We start from the raw sequence: 27,587 nt of genomic DNA on the forward strand, positions 1-27,587 counted from the left end.
TAAGCCTGCAGCCCCATCAGTGTCTCATGGAGAAGTGACCAAGTGCATCAGATGCCGAGAGGGTGATGACATTGGGAGGTGAGAATAATCACCAGACCTGGTAATGTGGAGCTCACTGGTCACTGAGATGGGTGTGGCAGGGAGAAAAGCTGACTGGAAAGTGTTCAAGATAGTGGGACACAAGAAGAGGGGATAACAGAGACAACCCTCCCAAGGAATCTTGCTGTAAAGGGGAGCTGAGAGATGGGGTGAAAGCTTAGGGCAGAAGTGTTGGGCTGAATATAAATTTACCCAAATATCTATGGGTTTGTTTCTTGCAAATTAGAAATAGATTCAATTGCTACCTCAAATTTAATTTCTATTTTGAGTTTAAAAAGTCACATACGTGGTTCATACAGTCCCACACAACACCTATATATTTTTAGATAAGGAAAAAATTCAGAGAGGTGAAGAGACTTGCTTGAGGTGTAGAGAAGCAGACATGTATCACAGGCTGCCTCACACAGAGTTAGAAGATCCCATAAAAAGGCTGCAGGATTACTGTTTGGTAAAATGAAATGCCGCGTGTAACAAAACATCATAAAGAACTATATTAAACTTGGTTGTTCTTTTCCACATCCAAAATTACTAAATCGTCCAGGAGAGGATATTGTTTCTCACAAGTGCAGCTTTGCAATGCAAGGTATATTGGAGGATCTCACCTTTTCAGCAAAGATGGGGTTTCCTGATAAGTGGCTCAAGTGTAGAAACTCCAAATGCAGAGTTCCGAATTCTGCCAAAATACTGCTGCCTCCTGAGGCCCAGGGCCAGTTCCTTCCAATCCCACTAAAGAAGAGAGGAGATTGAAGAGTTATGGGTCAGACTAATGCCAATTTTTGCAGCTCTAAATAACAGAAGTGAAAGAGACAGCTTTTGAATAATGGCATCTCAGCTGATAGTCCACTCTGGATATTTAAAAATATCCAGCATTGTTGGCTTTGGCTATTGGTTTCAGGCTTTGACTCTTATCTACAAACTGAAAATCAATGTAGACTTCAGTCAGAAAAAAGTTGCTATGTCCTTGCTGTTGATGAACAGACAAATATTTTGGAAGGAACAGGTGCCATATAGAGATACATACCCATTCCAAGTGGAATATAAACATATCCCAAATCCCACATAAAGCCTTCCAACATTTTTTTTTTTAATTTTTTTTTCAACGTTTTTTATTTATTTTTGGGACAGAGAGAGACAGAGCATGAACGGGGGAGGGGCAGAGAGAGAGGGAGACACAGAATCGGAAACAGGCTCCAGGCTCCGAGCCATCAGCCCAGAGCCTGACGCGGGGCTCGAACTCACGGACCGCGAGATCGTGACCTGGCTGAAGTCGGACACTTAACCGACTGCGCCACCCAGGCGCCCCAAGCCTTCCAACATTTTAATTAATTTCAGCCTGAGATTCCATGGACTATTATAGACATTCACATTATATTTAAAGTTTTTCTTTGATATACATTTCATTAATTCATTATAAACTCACTGAATCTTTCCCCAAACCCTCCCTCCACTTACCACTTTCTTTCTTTTGTTTTCCCTTACACTATTTTACTTATTTTCTAAGTATATTTTCCAGAGCACTCACTTATTCTCTGACCCATTTAATCTAGTTTCAACACAATTATGAAATTCAAATCTGAAAGAGGTCAAAAGGCATGAGCTCCCAAAATTATTGCCTCATGGCTCATCTGGGAGAAATTGTTTCTAAAAAGAGTTAATCCTAAATATACATACACACAAATACACATAAAATAACTTTGGAGACACGGTCAGACTCTTGGGCACAGTGTATTTTTGCGGCACCATTTAAAACGTCAAGACTTACATGATATTTGAAATAAAGAGTCAAGTCAAGGATTTTACCAATAAATCCCCTTGGAGAAAGCTGAAAACCCACGTTTTGGTTGTTGTTCAAATGTGGATTTATTACATGCCTACCATTTGCCAGGGACTATGTATGGCATTGGGTTAAAGGATGATTATGATCACTCTTTCCTTAAAGACCTTATAGTATAATATGAGAGAATGACCTAGGCATAGATAATTCCAATTAAATATGGTAAGTGCCAGGATAGATGTGTGAAAAGGTCTCTGAGACCTGAGAGCCAGGACATATAATCCTACATGGCAGAGGGGCACAGAAGACTTCTTAAGCAGGAGACTCCCCAGTGATTCTTGAAGAATGAATAAGATTTAGTGAGGAAGAATGGTGAGAGGGAGCATCCACATATTGAGAGCACACAGAAGGGCTAGCCAGGAACTGGAAGAAGCTCCTGATACTGGTGAGTAGAGGGAAGGGAAGAGAAGGCTACGAAGTTCAATCTGGGCCAGGTCTTGGAGGCTTATGGATTTCTCACTTTCCTCCCTCCCCAAGTTGACTCCATCTGAATACTGCTCTTGGTGTCCCCTAGATTTCCTCCCTGCTCTGTTTCTTTTTAGAGCAAAACCTAGATTTTATCTTCTAACACAGGTTTATAGTAAACATAATAAAAAAGTAAACAGAAATAAAAGAGTTCTGAAAATCACACATTTATTTATTTTTAAAAATGCTTTACATTTATTAAGTTCTAGGAATGTAAGTCGGTTTCTATTTTCATAGCTGGCTTAGATGAAAGCAATAGCCAATCATCCAAATAGGATGAACAACTACTTTCAAATTTTATTAACATATGGCAAGTGCACATAGTAATTGGTCATTAGTTTGTTGTCATATGTTTTTAAATTCCAACCATTCCATCACTGACCAGAGTCAATAAGCCTAATGAAGCAAAAGCAAAAGTTTCTATGTTCTATAGAAACTACTAAAATCAAAGCCACAATATCAAGGTAAGAGGGAATGAGGACTTTGTCCTAGAGGGGGAGAAAGACAATGTGCTAGGAATGCAGCCCAGTTTCCAGATCTTCAAAGACTGGTTCTTTTCAGTTCAGGGTATGAGGGTGTGGCAGCACTCTCACCTGGGAAACTCAAGTAGTATATATGTACTAATCTAAAATTCAAATTACTTTTGTTTCCATGTGTTTGTTCCCTGCTATTAATGTGGTTAAGAGAAAATCAGAGACACACTGAAAAAATTTCAATATGTTAAAAAAAGTTAAGATTTAAAAAGGATTATATATATTCCCTCTTTCTCCTTTGCACATTCATATCAGAAGGAAATCAGCACACTTCTCTATCACTGTTTAATTATATAGGAAGCAAGAACAGTAAAAGCATTAGCAAAGGATATGTCACGCTAACAGGAAGAAAGCTGGGTTTAGAATACATGGTATGTTTATATGAAAGAATGGCTTTGATTACTATTCTTTCAACCTACAGAATTAATGTATTTCAGTAAAACTGTAAGATCAATAGTTGTGCTAGCTGTTTAATATAAGTGAGAGAAGGATTTCAAGAAGTCAGAGAGAGTATCGTTTTATCTAGATATTTAATAAGATCACTTACCTTTTCTTAGGCAAACCTGCAATGACTAGAGATTGGTCTGGGGAAGAGTGTGGGGCACACAACATAAGCCATAACGGCTAAAAAATGTGTGTACTGGGGGAAATGGCTGCCTGTTTGTACCGCAAGTGTGTACTGAATCAGAACCAGTTTTGGACACTCATAGAATGATTTCTAAGGTCTCTAAATTTTAAGTCTATTGAGGAATCAATATATTTATATGGCTCTAATTTCTAAACTGATATATACAAACGTTGAGCATTTGGCATCAAAATGGTGGGTTTATGACAAAGGAAAATGCGTGCAGAGAGAGTTCTGCTCCTTTGATCTGGGGTCAGGATACTCTGGGCATCCCATGATTCCAAACACTAAAGCTTTCTAGACCTCTGGGTCAAGATCAGTCTCATCTGAGAGAGTAGGGGATTTAAAATGTCTTTAATTTCAGTTCTGTTATCACAGTATTTTAAAGGCAGTCATGGTGTTCTTTATTTTATCTTTATCTATTTTCTAAACACTAATAATACTTTAGAAAAATATTTAAAAACAAAATAACAGTTTGTGTTCAGAAACTATTAGTTCCATCAGGTAGGCATAAAAGGGAAGAATAGTTAAATATTCCCAATCTTGTTATAATGATTGCATTATAACCATTATAAGCCAAAAGATGAGTCAGCATATGGAAATGTATACACAAAGAGGCAATTAACGTGATTTGGGAAGCTGCCAAGTATGTGGTTCAAAGAATCCTGGAACAGAACTTCAAACTTTTGTACTACTCTAATTTCACTTACTTCTGTTTCTTCCAAGCCCCAGTTCTTCTATTTTAAATTGGAGTATTATTTAATACATATCTTTCAATGTATTGAAAAAAATTCTTTTTTATTAAAATTTTCAGTATTCTACAAAGGTAATAATTCCTTAAAGATAAAACATCACAACAAAAAATAACTGATTTTGGCAATCACAACTAGAAACATGTCTTTAAAAGCTGAGTCACTATGATTTTGAAAATGTGAAATACTATTCTGTTGTTTTAGAGAGTACAACTTGAGTGTAGTTTATTAAGCAGTGTTAATATACTCCCACACCCTATTGCAATAAAAAACAAGAAGGTATAATTATTTACTGACCTCATAGCTCTCATAAGCAGTGGACCTTATGCTTTTTTCCCCTCTCTCCTAGGAATGGCTAATATCCAGAGAAAGGAACTACCATTCTAATATTGCTAATCTATTCACACTTGAATCCCAGGGAGTGCTGCTGACTCCTCCTAGAGCTTGTAATGAATCAAGTAGCTGGAGGGTTGTTCTGGATTGATGGTATATCTCTTCAAAATAATCTTAAATTGAGGTACCCAAAGTGATATGTTTGCCCAGATATAGTTTAGATCATTAAAAAAATACATTTGGCTATTTACTATAATCAAATGAAACAAATAAAGCATTTACAGAACTGAGATGATTCTAAAAAATTGCCAGATGAATATATAAACAAAGCATTACATAGTTATACAGTCTTGATTAGCTATGACTTTCAATCTACTCTTCCTTACTGCTTGCTGTTCTATACACAATGGGAAATGGGCCAATAAACTATTGTCTTGAGGATTCTTGCCTGAATAATTTCTGATTAGCTGATCAGTAAACAAATGCCCTTCAAGTTCAAAGTCCAGAATATGGGTTATTCCTCTGGGCTATGGAGTTAGCAAGTTTTGGAAGAAAAAAAATTCCCCACATTCTGTATATTATGGTAAAGCGTTACTTATGCATGCAAATAGAGAGGCACACAGGGATATTTAATTCAAAAGAGCAGATAATCCAATATTATTCCTTTTGGATTTTAGCACAAATTAGGAAAGAATAATTAGAAAAGTTCATGAACGATTGTTTCATTTAACTGTATTCCCAAAGCTAATTGATTTTGAGATTAAGCAATTTCAGCTTCACTTATTACAAATGCCTCCTTCCTGAACAGATTCACACAATGCTGATCTTTCAAGTTTGTCATCTAAGACCTCACTGAGAGTTGGACTAATAATCCCAGGGGACTGGCATTCTAGGACTAGGCAAGGTTCTACTATAGTTCATCCATACAAAATTCAGCTGGGGAGGACTACTTCCCTCAAGGCTACCCACAGGGAAATGATGGCTAATAAAGGGCAGCCATTTGATTGAATTAACTCACTATTCATGCTTTACTGCCTCTGAACAGCAGCATGTGGGTTAAATCTCCAAAGAATATGCACATTAAATTTCTTAACCAAAGACCAAAACAATGTTTTAAAATTAGCCACCTTGTTCCCTCTTATGGGTAGTTACTTTTGACAGAATTAAAACTAAATACTTATTATTTTAGTTTATTCTGACTGTCAATATTGCTGTCCTTGTATTTGACTATGTAGGATTGGAGCAGAGGTTGGGGTTTGCAAAAAATATAAATGGTGAGGGGCGCCTGGGTGGCTCAGTCGGTAGGGCATCTGACTTGGCTCAGGTCATGATCTCATGGTTCATGGGTTCGAGCCCTGCGGTGGGCTCTGTGCTGACGGCTCAGAGTCTGGAGCCTGCTTCGGATTCTGTGTCTCCCTCCCTCTCTGTGCCTCCCTTGCTAGTTATCTCTCTCTCTCTCTCTCTCAAAAATAAATAAAACATTTAAAAAAATTAAAAAAATGTAAATGATGAGAAGGCCTCTCTAGTTCCATAAATAATCTGCTCCACATGTCCAAAGATGCTAAAATTCTGTTTTCCAGCTGTCCTTTCAGTAAGATCTCCTTGCTAAACATTATCAAGAGATTGCAAATAAGTTGAATGCAGTTTCTACCCACTTATTGGGTAAACTGGGGCAACCTATCATTAGGTTTGGGGAACACTCCTAAAAGGCTAGTAATACTGATTAGAAAGCATTGTAGTGCATTTAGGATGTGTGAGTATGCACATACATTTACTTTACTGTACTTAAAAAAATCATATTCTACATGTTCTTTTAAACATACATCACATTCTTCATGGACTTTTCCCATACCCATCAATGTACATTGTTTTTGAGTGAATAGTACCTGACTGAATGGATATATAGGTGAACCTCTAACAACACAGGGGTTAGGTTGACCTCTTGTGCAGTTGAAAATCCATGTATAACTTTTGACTCCTCTAAAATGTAACTACTAATAGCCTACTATTGACTGGAAGTCTTATTGATAATATAAGCAGTTAATTAATATATTTTGTATGTTATGTGTATTATACACTGTTTACTTGTGATAAAGTTAGCTAGAGACAAGGAAATGTTAAGAAAATCATAAGGAGAAAATACATTTACAATACTGTATTTATTGGAAAAAGATCCACATATACATAGACCCATGCAGGTCAAACCCATGTTGTTTGAGGGTCAGTTATACTCTAATCTATTTAAACATACATTTATTGATAGACATTGAAACCACTTTATTTTCATTTTACTTTTGTCACTATAAATAATTTGGTGGTAGGTCTAGTTCTTTTTAAAGCTAACTAATTTTCACGCAAAAATGTCTACACAGATTCCAGCTGGGAGATGTTAATTTAATTGTCGAAACCGATAATGAAGATGGATTTGGGAATACGTACTGGAAGCATAAATGTCTACTGTTTACAGAGTTATTTCTTAAAAGTGTGGACCTATTATATCTTGCCACATTTGGTAGTCTCTAGAGCTCTTGGGGTATCTTAAATTCATCTGCTGTAAATCATTATATCAAGTCCTTTAAAGCTGGGGATGGAGGAACCACAAATAAACATTTATAGCCAGACACTTTTCTAATAAACCTCAGGATGGAATAGGGGATACTATATTCCATCTTCAGAAGTGGCAACTAATATTAGTTTGCCAGAGATTTAGAAACAACAGTTTCATTACTGTAAGGGTTTAACAGATATCATCATTCTAAGACATCATTTAAGATCCATTAAGATCTAATCCATAATACAGTAGATACAGTTTCATAATACAGTGAAATTTGGCTATGTTTATTTATTTGCCTTTCATTCTATGGGTCTATGGATCATCTATGGATCAAGATAAATGAAATCAGTGCAGATTCCAGGCTTTTAATTCTTCAAATTCTGTTCTTCAGTCTCTTTCTGTAACCAGGAAGGCCAGGATTGCTCCCTTCTAGATTCTAAGAGGCTTTATTCATAAAGCACCCAAAGTCTAATTCCAAAGTCTAGGTCAGTGCCAAGAAACAAAGGTATTTAATATATGCTTCATTTAATGAAATTTAAAAAATATGAAGGGTCTACGTCTTTGGCTCCTACCCCTAACTTGTAGCTAAATAATAAAATCCTATATTTAGAGTTACCACATACAAGCCCTTTTACAGACAATTTAAGAAAAAAATATCCTTTCTAGTCTGGATACAAGTTTTCTACCACAAACTTGAAGTAATCTGAAGTTGTGATTTCTAAGAGCTGAGGTATGGTGAAATGAGAAAAATAAGGACAGGGCAGTAAATTATTATGAAAGCTAAATTTTATTCAATTTAAATGATTGTCTTTTATTCCACTTTAATGTCCTTCTCACTTTTGTGATGTTAAGCTTTTCCTTTTTCAATAAAATAATGATGATAATAGGCAGGGTTCTGTTTTGGTATTTTTTTTTATAAACAATAAAGACACTGGCAACCTAAAGCCAGCCTCTCAATTATTAGGGAAATTTTATGTGGCCCATGAAAGCTACAAGTCTGCCACCATTGATCTTAAGGTACAGCAGAAGCTATGGAACAATTACTATTGGGAAAGAACAGTTCACTATCAGTTATGCCAAAACTAACATTAGTTTTTGGCAGAAATTCTGAAGTATAAGAGGATAATATTAAATGATTTTGCTCAACAGGTTAAAACATAAGTCCTCTGGGGGTACATCTTGCCAAAGTCAAGTAAGAATGAGCCAGTAAGTCGACCATAATTTATTGACAGCGTGGCACATGTACAACGTAAACATGAAACACTATAGGAAACAGGCTAAGATTTTCTGTTTTTTCAGATGACAAATATTTTATTGAACTCAATAAAGGAACCAGTAAGATAACAAAACAATCAAGGAGCATTTGAGAAACTGGTTGTTTTTAGGCAATGCTAGGAGAGCCCCTCTAGTCTACCCACAACGCTAGGTCATGTACAACAGCATCATAAATGGTAACTCTTGGATTATCTTTTCAACCAGACAAAATATTTGCATCTCTACAAAATCTATATTTCATCAAAATTCTACAATTGAACATGTAACCTCACTAACTCTAGGACCTTTAATCAATAGTACGTAGTGCTTTGAATTCAATACCATCCTCTAGATAATCTTTTACCCTAACATGACATGATAGCATACCAACCTTTTTGCCTTATTTTCAAATTTCAGATAACTTTTCTCTGTAAGCACAGTATTTATAAGCAAGAGTTTGGGGAATGATAATGATTTCATCTGGAATACAGGCTTAGAAAAGGATCATTGAAATAAAAATCCTCAATTTACTAAAGAACAACCTGACTTTGGAGTTGAAATACTTTTTTTCTTTTTCTTTCTTTTTTTATTTTTAGATGGAGCAAGAGACTGTGACAGGGGGAGAGAGACAGAGGGAGACAGAATCTCAAGCATCAAGCTCACTCCATCAGCACATGGAGTCTGACTCAGGGCTCGGGCCCACAACCCTGGGATCATGACCTGAGTTGAAATCAAGAGTCAGACGCTCAACTGACTGAGCCACCCAGGCTCCCCTGGAGTTGAACAAAATTAATGGGGTTTCTCAGTGAGCATGTATGGGAGGGTCTGGCTTTACCTGGAGACTGATTAGATTTACTTATCCTTCCAGCATCTTACTGGTCAAAATGGTTTGTTCTGAAATTTTGGAGGGCTGGGTTATCAGCTGCAACTCAATTAAATTTTTGTCCAGTCACCTGAGTAGAAGCAAAACAGTTTTTGGAGAACCATTCTGTTTTTCCTTTGGGCATTCTTCAGAGGTCTTCAGCAAAGAAATCAAGTGGGTCTAATTAAATTTTTATGAAAGAAAGTGAGCTTCCTCTGACTAGTATGGTATATAAAGCACATTGATATTTCATTACCAAGTTCAACAGATCCTCGCTGTGTATTTTTTCCAGATATTAAACTACTTGAGAGTAATTGGGAAAGATTCATTTTCTGATGCTTAATAAATTAGTTATCACCATACTTCAGAGTGGGCAATAGATTTTTTTAAAGGAAAATAAATAAAATAAATGTTAAGTTAAGGAGCCTGTATTGGCAAAATGTAGCTAAATGCTACAAGTACTATTCAAATACCCAAATGATGAGTTAACAGTGAGAAAGTTCAAGAAAATAGGTGAGTCTAGGTGATCAGGGCCAATAATTAATGTGTTCTTTTAAGAGGCATTAGGTAAATTCAAATTACTTCTTTTAACATCGAATAGAACTCTAACCAACCAAAAGAAACTAGGTAGGCAATTAAACCACTTTATAATTTAAAATAGTAGTTTTTCTGGGTTTTGAACTTTTACATAAAGAATTATCACAAACAAGTATGCATAACTTGTGGTAAGAACAAACAGATTCAGAGATTACTCTGAACAGATGCTGGAGAATAAAACTATCAAACTACTTCATTCTCATTTCCCTGCCTTCTGCCTACAACTTATGGTTTAGAGGCTGTAGACTACTGTGTTATGAAACAGTTTGGCAACTCAGGTTTTAAGAACATAAAGATTAGGAAAAATTCTCTTGTCTTATGACAAGAGAACTAAGAGGTGAGTAAGAATAAGGAGGAAGAGTACAAGGTTGAGGAAGACTCAGCAATAAAGGCAGGCATCCTTCTCAACAGAACAGGAGCCACTGTGGTTGAAATCCGCGTCTGTTCTGTGTGGCCCTCAATGACATCCTTATATAAATGCAGTCAGTGCTAAAGGATCATCTGTGTATAATTAGCTATCTGCTGCCTTGTGACATCTTCTCTGTTATTTAACTTTTTACATGCTTTAGTTTATCTTCCTAACCGGAGAATAAGACCTAAAGACAATAAATACAATTCTGTTTCTTTGCTGCCTTCCTCCCACCACCCCTACAGATATTCATACAGGTACAATAATTTGATGATTGTTTTATTTATATATTTCAGCAGCAAGTCCATTTCTAACATTACCGTAATCAATATGTTCCCTACAAAATTCAGGAATTACTTTAAGCAAGGTTTATTATTCATAATTAAAATATTTTATATATGTTGATACTCTCATGCATCACTTTAACTCACGTGTTCATATATATTCAAGCAATTAGGATTCTTTATGTTATAGGAAAAAGATACCGAAACATATAACAACACTAACTTTTACAAAGTGAGAATAATCAAAGTGGGTAGTTTACATAGTGTGAACTTTTGGTAGCCTCCTGATGCTAATACTGAAATTTAAAAATGTTTCAAAATATTGAGTAAATAGTTGGAGGAGCTTTGGTAGTAAAACTACCTATTATCTAGAAGAAATATTGAAGATATATGAGTGTTGGCAGATATATCTGTAGCTTTTAAAAATCTTTGTTTAATGTGCACTACCTATGTAAAATGCAAAAACGAAAACATCAGTCTAGTATCTTGAGGCCATACAATCATTCTTATTTTACCTTTAAGGAAATAAAGGAGTGCTGACACAAAAAACTGTAGCTTTTGGTAAATTCTTAGAGAACATTATAAAATGCTAAAATGAAAACATCAAAATAGTGCTTTGAAATTGAAAATGATAATCATCCATTTCACCTATAAGAAAAAGTTAGAGGGGCGCCTGGATTGCTCAGTTGGTTGAGTGTCCGACTTAGGCTCAGGTCATAATTTCATGGTTTGTGAATTCAAGCCCCACGTTGGCTCTGTGCTGACAGCTCAGAGCCTGGAGCCTGCTTCAGGTTCTGTGTCTCCCTCTCTCTCTACCCCTCCCCCACTCATGCTCTGTCTCCCTCTGTCTCAAAAATAAATATAAATATTAAATTTTTTAATTAAAAAATTAAAGAAATAAAAATAAAAAAGAAAGGAAGAACGAAAAAGAGAGGAAAAAATACCTTCCTTTTTTACCTTATGGCTAATGGACTCTGAGCTTTACATTGCAGTAAGGGTACAGTGCTGGCCCAGAAAGTTCTGTGTAGTAATTAGGCCCCAAACACTAGTGTTCTTAAGTCACTGAGGATGGGGTTTGGTGATGTCATTAAAAGAATCTCTGAGAAATAGAGGAATCCAGAATGGAAGGGAAAAGGTGTCAATTAGGACAAATTCATCAAAGACTAAGTCAGACTAAGACCAGACTTTCCAGATAGATCTGGTCTGAAATGAACTGCTGTGAGATAAAGCAATGAACTAGAAGAAGCATTCCAAGGATTTATGGATTGAGGCTACTCTTGCTACAAAATAAATCTTACAGCTTTGATGAGTGCCTTCTTGTTTCTTGAATGCCAATTTAAGAACAATAACAATGTTTATGGGCTATCCTCATCCCTCCATTCAAAATGAAAATGTTCTCTTGTATCCCATGGGGAAAATGCACATTCTTGGAATTTAAGATTACCTACTTCAGTTAATAGCAGTCAGTGTGAAATGTCAGTGTTAAAAATGGCATGATTCTCCTGTAATGTTAAGCACTAAGAAGAAAATAAAACAGTACGATGTGACAGAGTCTGACATGGAAGCTTCTTTTGATGGGTTTATTGGGAAGACTATGTTGGAGGGAAGATTTTCAAGCTGAGACCAGTGAGATAAAAATGAATGTATCAGGAAAGACTGGGAAGTGTCTCCTGAAAGTACCCTAAGGTAGGAAGGATGCTGTAAAGTGTGTGAGAAAGAGGCTGGGTGTGTAGCTGAAGGATAATCAGTTAGGGGACTCTAGTGACAGGGACACTAGCAAGCTGATAAAGGCAACTGTAAGGCCAGAGCAAGCATCTGGATTTATTCTAAGTGCAATGGAAAGTCACTAGGGTTTTACAAAGGAGGTGATGATCTCTCATTTGCATTTTTAGAGTTCATTTTGATACTGTGGGAAGAATAGACTATACGAGAGCAAGAGCGGAAGTAAGCAAGCAAACAGGTATTCAGGCAAAAAACAGATGGTGGTCTGGACTAGGTGCCAATAGATGGACAGATGTGGAGGGATTTGGGCTCTGTCTGGAGGTAAGAGTTGTCAGAAGTATTGGATTTGGAGATGAGGGAAGACAGGAATCAAGGATGATTTCTAGTTGTTGTTGTTGTTGTTGTTATTTGGCTTTGGCAGCTGGGTGGGTACTGATGCTATTTTTAAGAAGATGGCAAAGACTGAGGCAGAAGAGGGCAAGACAAAGAAAAACATGAGCTCTGTTTTTCTGATTTGGCTATAATAACCACACTGTTCACAATTACAAGGGAAAAGCCAGGTCTGATCATTTTAATTTTCCTTTTATTTTTTTAGTTTTTTATAAAGATCAATTTATTCAATGTGAGAAACTTTTCTTTTGCAATGGTAATCCTGAAATTATTTAAAAATCATGAAAATAACATGCATATAGCAAAAAAGTAAAAACAACAACAAAAGATTATGCAGTGGAAATGAATTTGTCTCTTCCTTCAGATCCTACTATTATCTCTGAATAAACATCAATCACCAATTTACTGGAATCTCTCCCAAAACTTCCCAGTACATGGTCACTAGACAAACTTGTTAAAAATATAAATGGAAGTATACTATACATGTTACTATGTCCTGTGTTTCATGAAAAAGTGAAGTATTTAGTTGTTCTGCCTCATTCCAGTTGCACAGTACTCCAGTGTGTGGGTGTAGAGTAACCTATTTAATCATTTTTTTTTGGTCTCAAGTTTTGCTATTTCTAAACAATGGTGCACATTCATGAGTAGGTCTCCAGAATAAAATCCTACAAGTGGAATTTCCAGGTGATAAAGTATATATTTAAATTTAATAAACACCTCCTAATTATATTCTAAAAGGTTTGTCCCTATACATAGTCCCTCTGAGTACGCATGAGAATATCCTAGCTGCTAACTCTGGGCACTTATCAATTTTTTTAAATCTTAGGTGTAGGAGGATGAGTGAAATAGATAAAGGGGATTAAAGAGATACACACTTCCCCTTACAATGTAAGTAAGTCATGGAGGTGAAAAGTACAGCATAGGGAAAATAGTTAATAAGACTGTAAACATGTTTGGTGACAGATGAGGATGGGCACAGAAATGGTGAAACATTATATTAGACACTTGAATATAAAATTGTATGTTAATTAGACTTCAATAAAAATATGAAACATATAAAGAAAAAAATTAAGAACTTGATCAATCTTCTAGGTAAAAAAATAACATCTTAATGCTATTTTAATTTGCATTTCCCTTTTTGAGCTTCTGATGGTCAATGGCCAATGCGCAATCTTTTCTAAGAAGTATATGTTTACAAACTTGTCTCATTTATGTATTGGTGTCACTGTCTCTCCCACTTCTATTATTTTTTATAAATTAAAAAAATACACAGTTAAAAATTATACAAATTTCAAAATGAAATTTTAAGAAATGTGTACTATTATGAGTGAAACAATGCAATGATGAATGGAGAAGAAGCTCATACTGTACTCCTACCCTCCTAGAATGTCTCCCGCCTGCCTAGTTAGCCAATGTTCTCATCTACATGCATATAAGCATATGGGTATGTGCAGGTATCGAGGATTTGTTCTTCTCAATAAAACGGATTACGTTATACACTTTACTTTGCAAGGTACTTGCCTCAATTAGTAGCTCATCACAGACACCTTTCTAGGGTAACAATTTTTAACAGCTGCATAATAATATTTCATAAAAAGATAATCACGTTTAATTAAACCAATCCTCTATTGACAAACAGGTAGACCTCTCTAATGTTTAAATACTATAATCATGCCACATTAGCCATCCTTAGTTATAGTAAAGCTCTTAGAATGAGGTTTTTATACATTAAGAAAACTTGCCTTTTATTCATCATGTGTTTTGCAATTTTTTCCCAAGGTGCTATTTGTCTTTTGACTTCAGTCATTTTTTTTTTCTCCCTCTGCTAATATTTATTTGGTAAACATTTTGCATTCCCCCCACGCCCATATATGTTCTGGTTTCTGTGCTCTGTTTAAAAAGTCTCCTCCCCTTATTCAAGATTATGTTTTAAAAATCATGAAAATCTTAGCAATATCTTCCTTAAATTGATTTAACAGTGAAAATCATAGTATTATTAATTTAAGTATATTTTTAAACTATAAATATTTTTGTTTCTCACATCATTTATCACTTTTTAAAAAGTTGTATTAGGCTCTTCTATTCAGTAGCTTAGCTCATTACAGCTAGTGAATATTTAAGTAGCCTAAAGTTAAGTTCTCTTAGTATTTTTCTCTCTTTTTTTGATCTTACAGCAAAAGTTTACTGATTTATTTCTTTCCTATAGAGATTTAGTAGTTTCATCAGTATTTCCTAATTAAGAGATGGGGAAAAAAAAGTTGTATTTAATTAAAAATGGAGAACATTTTATCCAGAAGAACTTAGACAACAGAGAGGCTGTAGGTAAATGAGAGAATGGGCCAGATCATCTTTAAACATTATTTATGCACTTAGAGAATTTTCAGGTGTGACCTTGGGCAAGTCCCTTAAACTCTGTAAGGCAGCAATTTCTTGATATTTAAAACAAAGTAATACCTGTGCAACCCACCTTGTAGGATTTGCACAGGATCAAATGGAATAATACACATGAATGTGCTTTGAAACTATAGAGTTTAGCCCAGAAAAGTATTTTTATCTCTTGCATTAAGCAACTGACATTTAGCTAACCAAAAGAAATCTGGTTTTGGGTTTTTCTCTTCAATTTTAGAGATGTCTATTCAATAAAAATAAATTCACCAAATGTTCACTTGGAGATAGAAATTATAACACAAGTAATAATGAAACAACGTAAGGCATTCCCAGGAGTTAAAAATGTAACAAATTGCTACTGTTACCAGCCAACTTTCTTACAGCAATTTAATTGCTGTTCAACTACCAAATATGTAGCACTTCAAGAAACCTCTTACATGTCTTACAAGTCTTCTAGAAAAAAGGTAATTTGAAAAATATTTCTAGTAGTAAGAGACAGCTGCACAGACCAATGTCATTTTATATGCATTAATTAGGAAGAGCACAAAATTCCTGTCCAGTGATTTTTTTCCTGTCCAAAGGCACAAAATCTTAATCTGTTTTGGACAGGTGCAGCATATCCCTTCTGTAAGGTAGCTAAACAATTAATTATGAGTCCCTAATGAATCATTAAAAAAAATCCATCTATGTATGAATATTCATATGCATAGGAAATTAGCAAAGATTATTCTCTCAAATTATCTCCTGCCAAAAGGGGACTTTTGCCACAATATTCATTTTAGAATGATTTTTAAAAGCCTACCACAGAAATCCTTCTTGGTCCAGACTTGCTCATTATATCAACTACTTTACTATAGATAATATGTAATGCTCACAAAGGACACTGTGATTTCCATAGCTGCTGATCCAATCAACTGTGCAGCAGTGGGTTAAACCCAATAGGAAGTTTAAAGAAACGGTAAAGATTTGATAACTCAAAAATTTATTCTACTTGGCAAGTTTGAAGAGACGTGCAAAATAATTTTCTTAAAAACTGATCTAAACTTTAAATTTAATTAAAATTATTTTCATATAATGTCTTGTTTGCAGGTAAAATTGTTTACATTTCATTCTTGTTAGAATTACCCGTACATAAATGAAGCAATGAAACCAATGTCAAAAATAACAGTTCTTGATAGACTTAACTAGTAAACCATACTTTAAACATAGATAGCCATTGGGTACTCTTTTAAATGAGGGCATGACAGGTAGGAGATTGTTTATATAATTCAATTAATCTTTTTTCAATAACCATTTAGGTAGTATTATTATCTTACTGTTTACCAAAAAGAAACTGAGACTTAGCAAGGTTAAGTGACTCATCTAGTTTTTAGTTAACTGACAGGGACAGGATGGGATTGATTCCATATTAGGTTGATTATTTTTTCTATGTGTGGGCTACACTTTTCACATACTACATCATGTTATTTTTCATGTTCCTATATATGTTAGGGGTTAATTAGCTAATTTGAAGAGTCTAGGAGACTAGTAGAGCAAAGGGAATTTATTAGCAGTAAAACTGAGCTTACGATTCAGTGTTTATTTGAAGCAATATGATAGTTTAAAGAAGAATAATATACACAGAATAGACTCCTAATATACTTTTTCTTTATAATAAAACTCCCTGGTGCAAATGTGCTATAAAGAGGTAAAAAGAAAAATAATTCTGATAAGTTGCGACTAAGTAAAACAGTTTTGGTTTTTAATGCCAGTGATGAACTCTAAATGTCTAGGTCAACAACAGTTACTACATCCACAAGCCCAATACTTTATCAAAAGCTGAAAGCCTTTGGAGCAAGAAAAAATTATTTTTCTATTTTTTAAGGGTCAAATTCTTAAAAATCATGCTCTCTCTTAATATATATTTCTATTAGATATAAAATATTTCAAATTAAAAGCACAAAAAGGTAAAATTTTACTTCTAATTCCTATCCCATCCACTGTTTACATATTTTTTTTCTTTTTCACAGATGGTCACTATTATTTGTTTCTTGATTTTCATTCCAAAGAAAATTTTTTGTGTATACTAACCAATATAAGTAAATGTCATATATAGTCTTTTAACATAAACAATAGCAGACTAAACACTGTTAAAACCAATTCTTGTTTCACATGTAGAATGCTCACAGACTCATCTTTTAAAACTTTATTTTTAATAAAAAAATTCAAACATGTAAAGTAAGCAAAAGTTCAATAAGCATTTAGATTTACTCACATAGCTGCCACCTAGATTTAACCACTATTAATATTTACATTGCCATATTTGCTTCACCTATCTCCCTACTTGTGAGCATATTAGTATTTTGGGGGGGAATTATTTTAAAGAAGTAATAGACATCAAGCTATTAAATATTTCAGCATTCATCTCCAAAAAGCAGAAAATTTTTCGTATACGACCATGATATTATATGGTACTGAAGAACATTAATTTCTTCAAATGGTCTAATGCCTAGTCTTTACTCAAGTTTCATCAACTAACCTCAGAATATGAAGAATTATTACTTTTTACAGAGCTCCTTTGGCTGTAGTATTGCTAGCATAAGAGAAATATTATAGCCTTTAATATGAAAAGTTTACAATGTTTATTTTTAAATTTTGGTTGTTGTTGTCCTTTTATTTTTATTAGTGCCTTTCACCTTTATCCAAAAATAAAAACAATGACAACAAACACCAACCATCTGGACTCCATTTTGACATTTGCCTAGGAAACTTTCTTCATCATGACTAGTCTTCCACACTTTTACATGTATAAAATTGCCAGGATTCTATCCTCATCTTATTATTCAAAAGGAAAGGAAATCATGGTTGCGCATCTCTGTGAATATACTAAAACCACTGAGTTGTACACTTTAAGTGGGTGAACTGTATGGGATGTAAATTATATCTCAATAAAGCAGCTTTAAAAAAAAGGGGGAGGTAATAAATAAAAACTCATTCTTAAGTAGTATCTGAATAAAGTTAGTTCCCTAAAGTAGAATTTAAAATGTTTCCAAGTATTCTTATTACTAAAATAAAAGCCTAATAATTAAACTAAATAAAGCTCCTACTATTCTACTATTTTGATTATGTGACCGTATTACAACTCTGACTTTTGTTAACATAAGCATAGCATGTGGAGACAGTTATTTTAAAAAAAAGGATAAATCAGAACTAACTCTCTTAGCAAAAAGAAAATCTCATAATATATTTAAAGTTATGTGACTTGAAAGGAAATAAATAATCTTGTTCCCTAGGTGGTACTGACAACTGGTACAAGCATTCTGTAGGGAAGTTTGGCAAAATGCATCAGAAGTATTAATAATATTCACACACACTAATTTAAAAATTTCAGCTCCAGAAATTTACCCTAAAGACATATTAATAATTTTATCCCCAAGTATAAATATTTATATCCTCAAGTAAATCCATGGCCTGTTCATTCAAATACTATTTATACTAGTATAAGACTGAAAAGAACTTGGCTATCTAACAAGAGAAAGGTTGAAAACTTACAGACCATTGAAAAGATCCAATAGTATGTAGCCATTAAAGATCATGTTGTAAGACAGTGCTTAAAAACATGGAGAATTCTTTATAACATTATTGTAAAAGTGGAGGGACTGGTGGCTTCCAGTAATGATGAAAGGTATTGGCTGGCAAATACTCCAGTAAGTTACAATATATAATCTGGCTGCTCCCTTCTCTTTGTGTGTGTGTGTGTATATTTAATATATTATTTATATGCCATATATATATATATATATATATATATATATATATATATAAAATCAAGCATAAACTAAAGGAGTATTAACCACTGAAAGACAGCAACTGCAATGAGTTAGAACTTGAGTTAGTGTTTTTTTTCCTGATCTCACAAAATTGCAGTCTTACTTTAGGCAGAGTTAAAGGTTGGCAGAGCAGCTGACAATTTACTGAGGGGAGGAAGGCAGAGTGGGGGCAGTCCTAGAAATCTGTGAGCCATGGAAGGGGTAGGACCAAAAATCTGAGTATAATCTCTGCCCAAATCCCTGGAGGACCACTAAATAAGATACCAGTAGATCAACAGGAAAACAGCTGGCAGAAACCAGAAGAACCTTGTGAGTTCTACTGTGTTTTCTGACTCAGGTACTCCTGTATCCATGTCTAACTAGGAGGCAGAAAGCAAAAGGCTGAATGATTTCATGTATCAGAGGACAGAGCTTGGTGACAGCTTACCACAAACTTTGCCCAAATCCTTGATCAAATGCTGAATTGCACAGATACAGAGAAGATCCCCAGGAGACCAAATTAAAAAAAAAACAAAAAAAACAGCTTGAAACTGAAAAACTGAACAGAAATTTCAGCTGTTGCACACTGCAGGGGAGACAGAGTTATGGTTTGACTCTAACAGAGTTAGCAGCTTGCTAAGCAACAACAACAAAATAATTTTCAGAAGAATGTAACACATCCGGTTTTGGTAAACATATCCACAATATCTAGTATTTAGCCAAAAATTACTGGACATGTAAAGAAACAGGAAAATGTGACCTATACTCCAGAAGACGGACAGTTAACAGAAACAGACTCTGAGTGAGTGGGTCCAGATGCTGGATTTATCATGACTTCAAGACAACTATTTAAATACATTCAAAGAATTAAAAGGCAATCCCTATCAAAACAACACTAGCATTCTTCACAGAACTAGAACAAACAATCCTAAAGTTTGTATGGAACCAGAAGAGACCCCAAATAGCCAAAGTAATGTTGAAAAAGAAAACCAAAGCTGGAGGCATCACAATTCTGGACTTCAAGCTATATTCCAAAGCTGTAATCATCAAGACAGTATGGTATTGGCACAAAAACAGCCACATAATCAATGGAATAGAATAGAGAACCCAGAAATGGACCCACAAACATGGGCCAACTAATCTTTGACAAAGCAGGAAAGAACATCCAATGGAAAAAAGACTATCTTCAGCAAATGGTGCTGGGAAATCTGGAAGAATGAACCTGGACCATTTTCTTATACCACATGCAAAAATAAACTCAAAATGGATGAAAGACCTAAACATAAGACATAAAACCATCAAGATCCTAGAGGAGAGAACAGGCAACCACCTTTGTGACCTTGGCCATAGCAACTGCTTACTTGACATGTCTCCAGAGGCAAGGGAAACAAAAGCAAAAATGAACCACTGGGACCTTATCAAGATAAAAAGCTTCTGCATAGTGAAGAAAAACTAAAAGGCAACAATGGAATGGGAGAAGATATTTGCAAATGACATTATCAGATAAAGGTTTCGTATCCAAAATCTATAAAGAACTTATCAAACTCCACATCCACAAACAAATAATCCAGTGAAGAAATGGGAAAAAGACATGAATAAATACTTTTCCAAAGAAGACATCCAGATGGCTAACAGACACATGAAAAGATGCTCAACATCACTCATAATCAGGGAAACACAAATCAAAACCACACAATGAGATACCACCTCACACCAGTCATAATGGCTAACATTAACAACTCAGGCAACAACAGATGTTGGGGAGGATGCAGAGAAAGGGGAACACTTTTTGTACTGCTGGTGAGAATGCAAACTAGTGCAGCCACTCTGGAAAACCAGAGCTTGGAGATTCCTCAAAAAATTAAAAATAGAACTACCCTACAACCCAGAAATTGCACTACTAGGTATTTATCCAAAGGATACAAAAAGGCTGATTCGAAGGGGGCACAGGCAACCCAATGTTTATAGCAGCACTATCAACAATAGCCAAAGTTATGGAAAGGGCCCAAATGTCCATTGATTGATGAATGGATAAAGAAGATGTACATACAGACAATGAAATATTACTCAGTGATCAAAAAGAATGAAATCTCGGGGCGCCTGGGTGGCTCAATCAGTTAAGTGTCTGACCGACTTTGGCTTGGATCATGATCTAGCAGCTGGTGGGTTCGAGCCCTGCGTTGGGCTCTGTGCTGACAGCTCAGAGCCTGGAACCTGCTTCAGAATATGTGCCTCCCTCTTTCTCTGCCCCTCTCTGCTCACGCTCTCTCTGTCTCTGTCTCTGTCTCTGTCTCTCTCAAAAAAAAAAAAAACCACAAAAACAAAAAAACAAACAAACAAAAAAACACGTTAAAAAAAAAAAGGATGAAGTCTTGCCATTTGCAACAACATAGATGGAACTAGAGTGTATTATGCTAAGTGAAATGTCAGTCACAGAAAGACAAATATCATATGATTTCACTCATGTGGAATTTAAGAAACAAAACAGATGAACATAGGGGAAAGGAAGCAAAAATAAGATCAAAACAGAGAGGGAAGCAAACCACAAGAGACTCTTAAATACAGAGAACAAACTCGGGGTTGATAGAGGGGAGGTGAGTCGGGGGATGGGCTAAATGGGTGATGGACATTAAGGAGGGCACTTGTTGGGATGAGCACAGGGTGTTATATATAAGTGATTAATCACTTAATTCTATTCCTGAAATCATTTTTATACTATATATTAACTAACCTGGATTAAAAAAAAAAAACAAACACACACAAAAAAACAAAACAGAATCGAAACTTAACTTGAAAAAAAAAATTAAAGGGAAACTTGCCAACAGGATGGGCAGAAGGAACAGCAAACTTGAAGATATCAATAAAATTATCATATCTGAAGAACAGAGCAAAAATAGGATAAATATAAATGAACAGAGCTTTGGAGTCCTGTAGACTAACATTTAGAAGTCCAACAGAATGTAACTGTAGTCCTAGAAAGAGAGAAAGAAGAAAAGAAAAAAATATCTGAAGAAACAACAGCTGAAAACTTCCCAAATTTTGTGAAAAGCATGGAGGTATTAATCTTAAAAACTCAGTAAACTCCAGGATAAATACGAAGAAAACTATTCCTTGTTAGGTACATCAGAGTCAAATTTCTGCTGGCCAAAGATAATGAAAACATTTTGAAAGCAGGCAGAAAATGAACAAATCATTTACACAGAAACAGCAATAACACAATGACTGCCTTCTTACAGAAACAATCTAGGCCATAACATACAAGAATTACATATTCAAAACGTTAATAAAAAAATCTGAAAACTAAAAATTCCATTTCTGATGAAACCTTACTCCAAAGAGGAAAGGGAAATAGGTATTTTCAGATAAGCAAAAGACTGAGTTCATTTGTTGCCAGCTGAACTGCAGTAAAAGAAATACTAGAAGAATCTACTCAGCCTGAAGGGAATGATTGTGAATGGAAACTGAGATCTAGAAGAAGGAAGATAAGGGCATTGGAAATGGCAAATTATGGAGGTAAATGTAAGGTCAGTCAGTCTATCTATCTATCTATCTATCTATCTATGTCTGTCTAACTATATCTATCTGCATTTTTTTCAAAAAGAATGATACTGTTGAAAAATTTCTGTATTTTACCTGAAATGCAATATAAATTCTAAGTAGATTACAATCCTTAGAGCAAATCTATATATCTATATACATACCTAAATCTATTACATATATGTGCATATATACCCATATATATGCACATATATGTAACACTACATTGTACATCTGAAACTAATATAATACTGTATGTTACCTAGACCAAAATAAAAAGAAAATTTAAAAATGTATATGATAATACAGACAAGGAGAAAAAAAGGAAGAGCAGGCAGCATGAGCTCCATATTTGCATCAGTTCCTCGTGTCCCCTTTCACACAGGGACGAGGAATGGTGGCCTGGGTAGACACTGCACATGCAGTTGGTTTGCATTACAGTCTAGGAAACCTTAATCTTTTAAAGGAACTGCTGACAAACTTGCCCAACTTTTGATCCAGAAGGGGATATTATCTTTATTAACTTGGATGGCAACAAAATAAAATAATACAAACCCAAACTGTCCACTTCCCTAGAAGAAAACATGTTAGACACTTTATCTTCTGAGGCTGTATAAAACACGCTTGGAAAGACTGGAAAAAAGTTGATGAGACTCAACAATTCTACTTGTAAGTACTTACCTCAGAGAAATTGATACATAAAATGCTCACATAAAGACTTGCTCATGAACTTTCAAATTAATACATAAAATGTTCACATAAAGACTTGCTCATGAACTTTCAAAAGCAGCTTTGTTCATGATCACCAAAAATTGGAAATAACACAAATGTCCATAAACAGGAGAATGGAAAAACTATGGTATATCCATACAATGAAATACTACTCAGTGGTATGAAAGAAACCAGGCAGAAAAAAGCAAATACGATATGATTCCCTTTGTATAAAATTCTAGCAAGGGCCAAACCTATTTATAGTGACAGCAACATATCAGTGATTGATTGCCTGGGGGTCAGGTAAGGGGTGAGTGAATGACTGCAAGGGTCACATGGAAAGTCTTGTGGGTGATGATGTGTTATACATCTTGATTGTAGTGCTGGATACATGGGTGTATGTTTGTCAAAATTCATTGAAATTTACCTTCAAAATTTATGCATTTTTGCATGTAAATTATGCCTCAATAAATTTGATGAAAGAAAAAAATAGCACAAAAATTTATTTCATTGTTGTCTCTTTAAAAATGAGAATTGTTTATACTGGATTAAAATTCTACAATCAGAAAAAACTAACATTTGTTGAAAGTATTTAGGAAAGATTAATTTATTTATTGGAATTATAAGAAAACTTGTCATTATTGAGATATACACCCATAGGATTCATTGCTCTACACTTTTAAATCCTTAGCAAACCAAAGTTTTTCTAGATATGTGAAAATAACTATTGGAGTGAAAAAGGAGACTAGAAAAACATGCTCGATTTTCTAGCTTTTAGTTTAACATATTCAGTGGAAAGTTGAACAACGTTGGAATGTTAAACTTATCAGACTTGTGAAAGTGACCTAGTTTGGAGAGACTCCTGTCATGCAGCTTTGTGGTAATTATTTATTGATTCTTCTCCAGCATACTTATTCCTTGATAACTTAATCGAAGACAGTTTTACCTTTAGTGCAAGAACAAAGAATCTGATTAACTTCATTCTAACCCTACAGGTGTTTCATGTGTTTACAATGAATCCAAAGCTTTGGTAAAAAAAAAAGTCACACTAATAATATCATGATATTGTGATATTGACTTAGGGTTTTCTTTAATATACAGCTGACCCTTGAACAACATGGGGGTTAGGAGCACTGACCTCCACAACACAGTTGAAAATCCTCATATAACTTTTGACTCCTCAAAAACTTAACCTGCTGTTGACTAGAAGCTTCACCGATAACATAAGCAATTGGTTAACACATATTTTGCATGTTATATGTACTACATACTGTACTCCCACAATAAACCAAGCTAGAGAAAATGTTTCTAAGAAAATCATGAGGAAGAGAATCTGTATATGTTTGTCTGCTGTCTGCTGAATAAATGAACAGGTTCCTTTAATAAATGGGCAGGTTTCCTTTAGCCGTTGCAATCAGAACACTGGTCTAATTCAACCAACTACTTTCCCCGAGCAGTTTCTCTGTCCAGTGCTCACCCCAGTTTTATATAACTGTAACTACAGTTATATATAAAATATAAAACTGGATCTCAGGTAATAATGGCAAGAATGTATCTTGGACCACAGGGTCTTTCTGCTGATTATACCATTCTATGTTGTTCTATACGTGAGCATGCTGCTTTCTTGTCTTGCCAAAGCATTACTGAAACTTATTTTACCCTGTCATTAACCCTTGAAACCGCTTATCAAAATGTTGGAGAAGTAGACTATGACTGGGTAAAGTTCCCTGAGTGTTAGAACTATCTTCCTGAGTCTAGAAAGATTTTCACATGAAGGGATCTACCTAGAGTTTAAAAGGCAAAGACAAGAGAACTGAATTTCTGGATCACTGTCTGGGCAGCAGGTCAGTGATTAATGGGGAATATTTGCCGCAGTGCACTGTGATACTCCACTTTTATCATTCCAGACTCACTGGACTAAAGATCTCATGCATACATTCTTAATAGGACTTATTTTCTACTTCATCCTCTAATTACAATGCTTTCATACTAGAAGATTGTGAGGGATGTTGTTCCAAAGTGGTATCTCCACTTTGAAAATAAGCCTACCTGAACAAAACATCCTCTTTCATTCCATTCTTCTTCCACTCCTTAAAGTATCCAGATATAATTTAAATCTTTTTTTAAAATTTCTTTATTTTAAGAGAGAGCAAGCATGGAGGTGGCAGTGAGAGAAGGAGGGAGAGAGAATCCCAAGCAGACTTTGCACCATCAGCGTGGAGCCCGATGTGGGGCTCGAACTCACAAACTGTGAGACATGATGACTTGAGCCAAAGACTGATGCTCAACCACTGAGCCACTTAGGTGCCTCTAATTTAAATCTTTCTTATGATTCATATATTTGGAAGTCTTGTTTTTTTTTTTTTTTATCATGCCAGAAGAAGAGAATCTAAACAGTATTTAGATAAATAATGGGACTTGGTACACCAGTTTTTAAGGTTGAGATAATGGGAAAGCCTTAATCTCTTATCTAGCTATGTAAAACAGAAAAACAGCAAATGGTGAAATACCAATTTGTAAAAGGATGCCTCATTATTTTCACTAAATAATTAATGCCTTATTTACAGAATGGAGATTTATCAAAAAGATACTATTTCCACTTGTACCTGAATGCATTGTTTTTTGTTGTAGTGGAAAAATAATTGATACTATTTTTTTTAAATTCACCCAGAAGCTTTCATCTCCATGCATTCAACACAGTTATGCAGAACTTTTTGAAGTCCCACAACTCAATGAAATAGCTTTTATCTGCAATAGGAAACAAAGTGTTAAGAGAACAAGAAAAGGAAGGTCATTAAACGTGCCCAGGGTGGGGAAGGGACAAGGCAGAGAGAAAGAAATTGAAGAAATCTTTGAGAACAGGTGACACAATTGGACCTTTGAAGATAGCAGAATTTTTTGGTGGTTAAAGGGTCTGCTTAGGACAAGGGGCTATATATGCATGAATGTGGGGGTTTGAGAGCACAGTGCCTCTGAAGAAAAGCACTACAGCTTTGGGGAAGCTATTAAAGATTCTAGATTAAGGGAGAATGTGTGAAGAGCAGAAGGATAATATATTTTGAGGAGATGACTCTAGTTGTAATATATATATCTATATCACCTATTTGTGATATATATCATATATATATATGACATATATATCACATATATCATATATCTCACATATATATCACATATTCATACATATATGAATACAGTCAAGTTGGAAGAGAAATTGTCTGCAGGGAGGCTTTTTCCAAAGCTACTGTTCTATCTCAGAATGGAACCATTGGGGGCCTAGAACTGGGTGATGAAGAGAATGGGAAAGAAACTTGGTTGTAAGAGGTGTCAATAATACTATGGAAATGAAGTAAACATGATCTGATGACAGACTAGCCATCAGGGATAAGTATTTAAAGACTTCAGGATGTTTGGAATGAGGTTATTGGTAGAACAAGAGGTCTGGAAGGGGAACTCCTTTGGGGATTAAAATACTGCAGACAACTTTTGACAGATTAGCTGAGGAACTATCTGGCACTCAGTAGGATATAGGGATTAAATTCTGTAGTGAAGGCTGGGCTACAGATCTGGATTAAGGGGTGGCTACTGCCTTTTAAAATCTAGGGGGACTCTGCACGTATCTGCATGCAAAGGGTTTGAAAAAGGCAACAGAGTTAGCCTCAATTGTTGATCCACTCATATGTACCTACACCTACCTCCGTGCAGACAGTGAAGACTAGAAGGCAGAGACGAAAACAGCTACTCCCCATGTGAACTGTCTGTGTCATGTAGTCAGGCTCACACCAAACTGTGTGTCTCTAGCACCCTTGTCTTGCTTATAGCTGCACTCTTTACTGCTTGCCTGAAGGTAATTGTGTTTCCCAGCATCTTTTGGAACTCTTCATCTGTGCCCCGAAGAAGGACCTGGACACTTGCCACTCACCTGTCACCACAAGAGCATTCCCAGCCTGGGATGACAGAGACAAGTAAGGCTGTTCCATCAGGGCAGCGTGGGGTGCTGGGCAACACTAGGACAGTCCCACAGATGCAGGGAGAAATAAGGAAAGCTTCCTGCAAGTGGTGCTGTCCCTGCCATGTCTTAAAGGGAAAGGGACAAAGGGAAACTTGTTCCAGACAGAGATAATGTAAATACACAGAGGAAAGAATAGCCATGTCACAGTTGAGAAATTCTACAGCTTGTACAACAGAAATATAGATCATAGAGCATCTTTTTGGCTAATTTTGATTTTATACTTAAGGTAGTGAATAACCACTAAAGAAGAAGACACAAGGAAGTGACATGATAACATTTCCATTTTATTTATTTATTTATTTATTATTTATTTATTTATTTATTTATTTATTTATTGTTTATTTATTTTTGAGACAGAGAGAGACAGAGCATGAACGGGGGAGGGTCAGAAAGAGGGAGACACAGAATCTGAAACAGGCTCCAGGCTCTGAGCGGTCA

At 35.3% G+C, this 27,587-nt stretch overlaps 1 protein-coding gene across 4 annotated transcripts in view; it reads right to left on the reverse strand.

The window, feature by feature from the left end:
- MAN1A1 (mannosidase alpha class 1A member 1) overlaps nt 1-27,587 on the reverse strand; it is a 164,788-nt gene that overhangs the window by 27,395 nt on the left and 109,806 nt on the right. For all 4 annotated transcript variants that reach the window (XM_049654258.1, XM_049654259.1, XM_049654261.1 and 1 more), the window contains one exon: nt 702-825. In XM_049654258.1, coding sequence (XP_049510215.1) covers nt 702-825 — 124 coding nt within the window. The remainder of the gene's footprint in view (nt 1-701; nt 826-27,587) is intronic.

The sequence above is a fragment of the Panthera uncia genome (assembly GCF_023721935.1).
Source record: "Panthera uncia isolate 11264 chromosome B2 unlocalized genomic scaffold, Puncia_PCG_1.0 HiC_scaffold_24, whole genome shotgun sequence".
In the NCBI taxonomy this organism is placed as follows: domain Eukaryota; kingdom Metazoa; phylum Chordata; class Mammalia; order Carnivora; family Felidae; genus Panthera; species Panthera uncia.